Raw genomic sequence first — 7233 nt, 5'->3', positions numbered from 1 at the left:
CAGGGACACAGCAACCGATGCCTTCAGATCCGATGTGTCTATTCTGGGGTCCTTGGTTGAACAGACAACAGCAGTCTTCTAACCGCCAGCATGTTTCAGTGTCGTCGTCGTCGCAAGAAACATGGATTGTCGTGAAGAATCGACGCTGCAGAAGATGAAACACGCTCCCAGCCAATCACAGTGCGCAATCGGCCTTCCCCGGTCTTGGCAGAGCGCTTCGGCACAACTATTTTGCGAGGTGAGGAACCTGAGGTTGGTGAGCTAATTAGTAGGGGGAAGGCAGTGACATTCTACATTTATTATTCATTTATGGCAAGGCAAAGTACATAAGATAGCCCCGCCTTACCAAACTAAGGTGCAACAGGTATTTTTGTCAAAGAACAAACAGTATATCGTCAACCCTCCTCCGAAGCCTCTCCAGCTCGTCCCTATGCTCGTCAAACACGCGCATGGCGTTTTCAAACTCCCCATTTGACACCCACCCATCCCTCCCTCCTCCCACCTGCGCCAAATAGCCAGTAAACTCGCAAAGAGCCACTGCATATTCCTGGACTAGCTCCCGGAATCTCGAAATCTCCGCTTGTGAATAGCTGATCGGACATGGGAACCCAGATCTGGAACCATGCCTCTTGCAAATCTCATCCCACCTTTCAAAGATCTCAATAAGCAGCTCCTGCAGTGGCAACGGGCCATCAACTGCTGTCTGTTCTAGCAGTGGGAAGATGTATGAGACTGGATCATCATCGTTTTTATTGAGCAATGCCTCCATTGCGCGAGGGATGGCCGGGTTGAACTTCCGCGCCGCCATCTCATAAAACTTCTTGAGGCGGACCCTTTCAAGCTGTTCTCGTGCTTTTATTTTTGCATTCTTAGACAGGCTGTCGAAATCGTCCGGCAGTTCTGGGAGGACCGCGCCCCAGGGGTACGGATCGTCACAATCAAACACGGAGGGGAATCTTGCTTGCATGAAGAGTGGAGCAGAGGTGGTTGACTGCCAGTCAATTATGCCTGATATCTTGGTCGGGTCGGTGCTGTCGACAAAGATGTTATCTAGATGGAGATCTTGATGCAGCAGAACAGGGCAGCAGAAAGGTAGGTGTGGTAGAATGTGGGGTAAGACGATGAGGAACTGGTTGAGGAGGTGGATATGAGCTTCGCGTGCTGTGGCCTTCCGTCCAAAGTCCATGAGACTGGGCTCATTTATCGCAGAGGTTCGAATGCACTCTATCTCACGTTTCGCAACTGCGGAAAAGTACTCCGCTGCAGACGCCCCTACATTCAAGTTAGCTATTTTGTTATCAAGCGGGTGGGAGACGTACATGGCCCGCGATCCAGATCTAATGCCCCTCGCCCATCCACCCAAAACCGTCTGTCAGTTGAAGGGCCTAGAACGAAGCTCTTTGCTGTAGACCATGAAGAAGGCAGCATGCCATCCAGAGATATGCCATCAGGGTAGGTTTCTCTATAATAGAGGCTTCCGTACCCTGACATCTTTGCTGCAACTAATTTTGCTTCGATGGCTACCAGGCTCCTCACTAATTCGAAACGCTGGGCTTGGGTCATGCCATCCCAAACATCACTGAGTTGTTGACCGGGCATCCTCTTCATGAGTATGTACTCAGCACCCACAAGGTTAGGATGCTGCGATGGCGAGCTCCATGCCACCACCTCAGGTACAGGAATATCAAGACCATTGCGAAGCTAAAATGTTGCCCATCTTAGCAGAGCAGGATATCACAAGGCAAAAAGTAAAAAAAACATACAAAATCGAGAGTGGCAACTTCGCTAGCGATGACTACTCGCGAGGATCCAGCATTTGGGTTTGGGATCCTGGCAAGCAGTTCCTCGCCTGCGTCCGTCTTCAGGGAGAAGACTTTATTGTAGAGCCCCCCGCGTAGCTTCGTTATCTGAGTGCACGGGGCGCCTAATACATCACCCGCCGTCTTGCAAAGGCCTTCAACATCAAATCTGACATAGCGAAGGTCGAGCTGGCGCTGTTCATTGTACAGCCAGCGGCCAGAGGTGTAGCAAAACAAGGTCTCTTGGGACGCGCTGGCCAGACCAGATACGTTTTGAGAGTCAGCTGTCAAAGAGATGATTCTGCTCTTCCCGAGTAAAAATAAAGCATTGGAACTCGTCACCAAACCGTTAAACGGCCTCATGGCGGCAACATGCCGTTGATGTCGAGTGCTGGATGTGCGAGATGTTGCGGACGCAACGCGAAGACCGTCGCTGTCAGGCTGGCGCGGCGGCGTAACTCGGCAACATAGTTATGATCTATAGGATGGAGTTACAACTATATAAGCGCAGACTGACAGCAGGTTACAGTTCAATCAGGCCGGGAACAATGATTCCTCCTATGCGCTAGGATCTCTTGGAGATTCATCATGCTGCCAAAGAACCACATTACACTGTTTCTACTCGTCGCTAGAACGTCGAAGATTCTCGCTCATGCAAACTGGGTAATCATCACATTTCAATCCATCATACATTCAATCAACATGCAATTTCAGAAAAACAACTCGGGGCCAAAGGTCAAAAGGGAATCAAAAGACTCGGTCTCTGAAATATTCCTCTTTGTCCGTCTGGCTCATTCCAGCGTTCCAAAGACACTGTGGAAACCGACAAACGCAATAGAAAATACTGCTCCTCTCTGCAATCCGCCTATGAACTCCGCACAGAATCAAATGGACCGTTCAACGCCGGCGAGCTCAACCGTACCGATTGGGAATTGAAGAGTAATGAAAAGGAGAAAATCCACGCAGGTTAAATAATAAAACTGGGGTTCCGTTTGGAATCGATTCCAATTAGTCGCCTGGAGCATTATTTGGAAGTTGGACTTTTATTAATGCGTCGTGCGTGCCGCGAGTGAGCAATGAATAAATCAACAAGAAAAGACAAGACGAAGACGGTATTCATAGTACCGGTTTTAGAGGGCTCCTGGCGGTTTGGAATCCGCGGTAGGCGACTGTTGCTGTTGTTGCTGGGCCATGGCAGCATACCACATCGCCACATAATTCTCATAACCGCCGTACATTGCATACGGATCAGCGCTATCACCACCTCCTCCGCCTCCACCACCACCTCCTCCGGCTGAAACTGGACCCTGTGGTGGTTGTGACGGCTTGTTTTGCTGGTCTTGGGGATAATTCCGAAATTGTGTTTGGGAGGGTCGGTCGCTGTATCCATCGTCACGTCTCGTTTGGCTCCGCGATTTCTAAAAATCCATCCAAGTCAGTTGGGCCGGAGAACGGAATTCAAGGCGGCCACGCTAGACTTACAAAAGCTTCCACCTTCTCCAAAATGTTCCTTTTCATCTGGTCAATTGACTGTCTCGATCCTATCATCACAACTTCCCTGTCGGTATCGCGGCCAACTGCTGGCAAGATATTCACCTTGCATCCAGTTGCGGTTTGCATTTCCTTTATAGTGTCGCCACCTGATGGAATCTACATCAGCCTCAAGAGAATTAATCCAACGAGTTGAGCTAGGCCATACCTTTCCCAATAATCATCCCCACTGCTTCTTTGGGGATGAAGATGCTATCGTCGCCTCGTTCAGGCAGTGGGCCCCCTGTATCTCTCTCTGGCGCATATCCTCGTGGTTCGCGCGGTGGTGGAGCATTGCCCTGGCGTGAGTCGGTCTCTACAACTTCCAGAATTAGATCTTTCGCGCGTTGGATAGCTCTCGCTGGTCCGCTCAGATTAACGGGTCGAAGGCCATTGAGGCTTTTATCCTCAGGCGCAATAATCACATGACATCCACTGCGGTCTTGAAGGTCCTTTATTGTTTCACCTCCACGCCCGATGATCAGGCCTACAGTCCGATCAGGGACCATCATTTGGGTTGTCGAATTCTCTTCCTCTCCATAGCCAGATGGTCTGCTAGGTGGTTCATGCTGCACGCGAGACGCAAAGCGATCGCCGGCACTGATTGCGTTTGCACCTCTTGCAGCATTATTTTCGCTAATCATACGAAAGATTTCCGCCTTCGCATCATTTCGCGCGGCTCTGGGTCCTGTGATTCTGCATGGTCTAATGTTGATATTAGACTCAGGGCTATCGAGAAATTGTATCCGAGTCCCGGTATCCGACTCGATCCTTCGTAGGTTATCCCCTTGCCTACCAATAATCAGTCCCACAAGCTTTGAATCTATGTTTATAGTTTCTGAGACATCGTCGATCCCCGTTCCTCTTCTTCCCGGTGGTGATCGTTCGCCTGCACCTCGTGGAGGTCTGCCGGGCTGAGAACCGTACGCTTCCGCTCCTCGGCCGGCAGGACGAGGCGAAAAGGATCGGTCTCTTACGTAGGAACGGTCATTCCCACGTCTATCTCCACGGCGTTCATCGCGATAAGGATTATAATTGTCTCTAAAAACATCACGCGCTACCCGAGGCGGTGTTCTGGACGGTGAGCGCGAGCGATGGTACGATCGCGAGTCCCGTCGTGGATCTGCGCTTCGTTGGTCTAAAAAAGTAGAGATAAATTAAATTAATCTCCATTGTTAAGAAGCGGATATGTAGGTAGCTAACCGTAAGCAATGCCCTTGTCTGCCGCGATACCACGGGCTTTGGCAATCGCGTCCGCGATGCTCACAGACCCGGTATTAACCGGCTGAACACCGCTAATATCGACACTTCCCGTGTTATCAGGAGGCGGGAGGGAGTAGCTAGTTTGGTTCATATGCGGAGTTGAGGAGGGAATTGAACCCGCAAACGAGCCTGCAGCTAAAGCGCCAGGCTGGGCGGCCGCTATTGCAAACAAGAGGGAGTTAGTACCGGCGATGGCAGCAAGATGCGATATCTGTGTCGCGCGTGCACTCACCTAGAGCTGCCAGGATCTGGGATATGTTCTGCTGGTCGGCCATGGTCCAGCTTCCTTAGGGACTGGGGGGAGTTCCGCTGGGTCAAGATAAAAATACAAAGTCTGGGCAACGAGGGAGAATGCAGGTTTGGATGCGTGTGGCCATGAAACATTCATGAAAGAATTGCACGCTGACGGGGAAGCTCAATGCAGACTACTTCAGTCAAAGGAAACTCAGGTAACCCGTGCCTCTCACAATCAGGCACAACACAGTCAGATATTCATCTGAATATGTATCTGAAGCTGGTTGTTCCAGGTCGTCACGCCTTTTCCCGCAGATTTTCGAAGGGCAGAAACAAGCCGGCTCAAAAGGGTTTAGCGGCATCTTCGTATCAAACCTTTTGAGAATTGCCGTCAAGCCAAAAGTTTTATCAGAAGCAAAGATGAGGCCAATACACTCTCGATAGCCAGAGGTCGTACACGTTAGACTACGTCTGAAGACTACGGGCTACTGACTTGTATCCCAATCTGTCTGCTGTTCGCCGTGAAGCAAACGGAGCTTCTACCGGACGATATACTTTTGCAGCCCTCGCAATCGCTTTTTGGCCTCTTCCAAATCCCCATCTGGCTTGCAAATCGAAAACCGAATCCAATCCTCTCCAATATGGGCGTTGGTGTCTGTGTAAAACTCTGTGGGTGGGATGGTTCCGACGCCGACCTCCATCGCTAAGAACCAGAACAGTTTGAAGTCGCGAGGACGACTGGCAATATACTCCGGGAATGGATAGTCTTCCGGGATCTTTACCGAAGCCATGTTTACAAGGACGAAGTATCCACCATCTGGATCAGTGTACTACCAGACGGTTTTATTAGCCGCACGGAAACAAATATAGCTCAGGCCCTCTTACCGGAATGTCTAGTTCGTCAAAGACCTCACAGAACCTTTCTATTTTCCCGCGCATTTCCTGCCTGCTCTGGTCCCAGAAGCCAAGTTTATCTGCCTGCTCAAACCCAATTGCAGCCGCTGCTTGAAGGGGAGCGACACTAGAATAGCAGATTCGAGTGTGCGCAGCAGCAGCGTATTTGATGAGATGCTCGGGCCCAATAAGGTAACCCACACGCCAACCTGTTGCATAGAAATTTTTACCCACGGAACCCACCGTAAGAGTCCGCTCTGCAACCTTGGGGGATAGGGTTGCGATACGGGTAAACGGCACATAGTAGAGACGGTCGTACACTTCGTCGGAGACTATGATCGTGTTGTACTTTATGCAAAGATCTGCAATTCGCTCTAATTCTTCCCGAGATAAAACCTTGCCCACGGGGTTATGGCTTGTCGTCTAATGTCAGTATATCTGGAGCGTCTGGGACAGCTGTTGGGTCTTACGGTGTATTCAAAACCTAGGATAAAAGTCCCTATTAGCTGCCGTTGAACAAATATATAGAGCCCGGAAGGAACCTACAATCATTCTTGTTTTTTCGTTAAAGGTCTTTTCCAGCTCGTCAAAGTCAATGGACCACTCGGATGCCTTGGTCTTTCTTTTTGCGCCGTCTTTTGGTGGGTGCAAAGGGACGTATCGAATGGTACCCCCAGGCATCTCGATATTACTGATATACCTTGAAAAAGGTCAGCCACATGAAATGATTATCACAAGTAAAAGTAGCACTGACTGGTCGAAAAATGGCTCAAAAATGATAACCTCGTCGCCTGCCTCCACGAATCCCATAAAGGCGCTGAGCATTCCTACAAGGTCAAATGAGCTATGTTATCCTTCTCCCTTGCGGGATAGTAGTGCTACCTTCGTTTGCCCCGCTGGTAATCACTACTTCAGCTTCAGGGTCGATTTGCTTCCCAAAGAACGGAGAATACGCTGCAGCAATTGCATTTTTTAGTCGCGGATTACCCTAGTATGGTCTTAGCATCCCATAGATGTGCGGAGTGGTAATGTCGCAGCTCTTACTTTGGTTGGCGCATACTGGTTTGACACCACTTTGTCCAGCTCCTCCTTTGCGGCGTCAAGGATAAAGTTGGGAGGATTATATCCGCTGGCCATTCGGTTAGTGCTCTCAAAACTGTACAAGCAGCGGTTGAAACCCACAAGAAGCCTTGCCCCATGTTCACGATGGGTTGGATCGGGGAGGCCGTGGCCGCTTCCCGAGCAAGAGACCTTTTTGGCACAACCATATCAGGAGTCTATCATGCTAAGAAGATTTTTGGCATGAATTTACCAAACATCTTGTCGCTGACCAGCAACCCTTTTCGCAGGGCGAAACGGATCGCATTGCGCTGGGGTGGACGACATATTCCTGGCGACCTGAAGACTGGCTGGAATCGACGGAGATTTGCGAACTGATATTGGCAACCTCAAAGCCGAAAATACACTCTGTGGAGGAGAAGATAGCAGTCTCTGAGAGATGCGCATCGGAAAC

At 50.1% G+C, this 7233-nt stretch overlaps 4 protein-coding genes across 4 annotated transcripts; 1 reads left to right on the top strand and 3 right to left on the bottom strand.

Moving 5' to 3' along the window:
• Positions 1-373: 373 nt before the first annotated feature.
• Positions 374-2162, bottom strand: UREG_05100 (uncharacterized protein; the record flags this gene model as incomplete). The annotated part of the gene is made up of 3 exons (XM_002584365.1): positions 374-1272; positions 1320-1701; positions 1764-2162. 3 exons carry the CDS (start codon positions 2160-2162, stop codon positions 374-376), a joined length of 1680 nt encoding a protein of 559 aa, XP_002584411.1.
• Positions 2163-2387: 225 nt separating this feature from the next.
• On the top strand, positions 2388-2735 carry UREG_05099 (uncharacterized protein; the record flags this gene model as incomplete). Its single annotated transcript, XM_002584364.1, has 1 exon — positions 2388-2735. One exon carries the CDS (start codon positions 2388-2390, stop codon positions 2733-2735), a length of 348 nt encoding a protein of 115 aa, XP_002584410.1.
• A 194-nt stretch (positions 2736-2929) lies between these two features.
• On the bottom strand, positions 2930-4867 carry UREG_05098 (uncharacterized protein; the record flags this gene model as incomplete). The annotated part of the gene is made up of 5 exons (XM_002584363.1): positions 2930-3217; positions 3282-3439; positions 3499-4467; positions 4533-4751; positions 4825-4867. The coding sequence occupies 5 exons, from the start codon at positions 4865-4867 to the stop codon at positions 2930-2932; spliced, it is 1677 nt and encodes a 558-aa protein (XP_002584409.1).
• A 498-nt stretch (positions 4868-5365) lies between these two features.
• UREG_05097 (uncharacterized protein) lies at positions 5366-6857 on the bottom strand (the record flags this gene model as incomplete). Its single annotated transcript, XM_002584362.1, has 6 exons — positions 5366-5656; positions 5712-6143; positions 6267-6420; positions 6475-6547; positions 6603-6708; positions 6765-6857. The coding sequence occupies 6 exons, from the start codon at positions 6855-6857 to the stop codon at positions 5366-5368; spliced, it is 1149 nt and encodes a 382-aa protein (XP_002584408.1).
• Positions 6858-7233: the final 376 nt, after the last annotated feature.

This window comes from Uncinocarpus reesii, genomic scaffold, assembly GCF_000003515.1.
Source record: "Uncinocarpus reesii 1704 scaffold_3 genomic scaffold, whole genome shotgun sequence".
In the NCBI taxonomy this organism is placed as follows: Eukaryota; Fungi; Ascomycota; class Eurotiomycetes; order Onygenales; family Onygenaceae; genus Uncinocarpus; species Uncinocarpus reesii.
The sequence above is the reverse complement of the archived record's forward strand: the minus strand, read 5'-3'. Positions and strand labels throughout refer to the sequence as shown.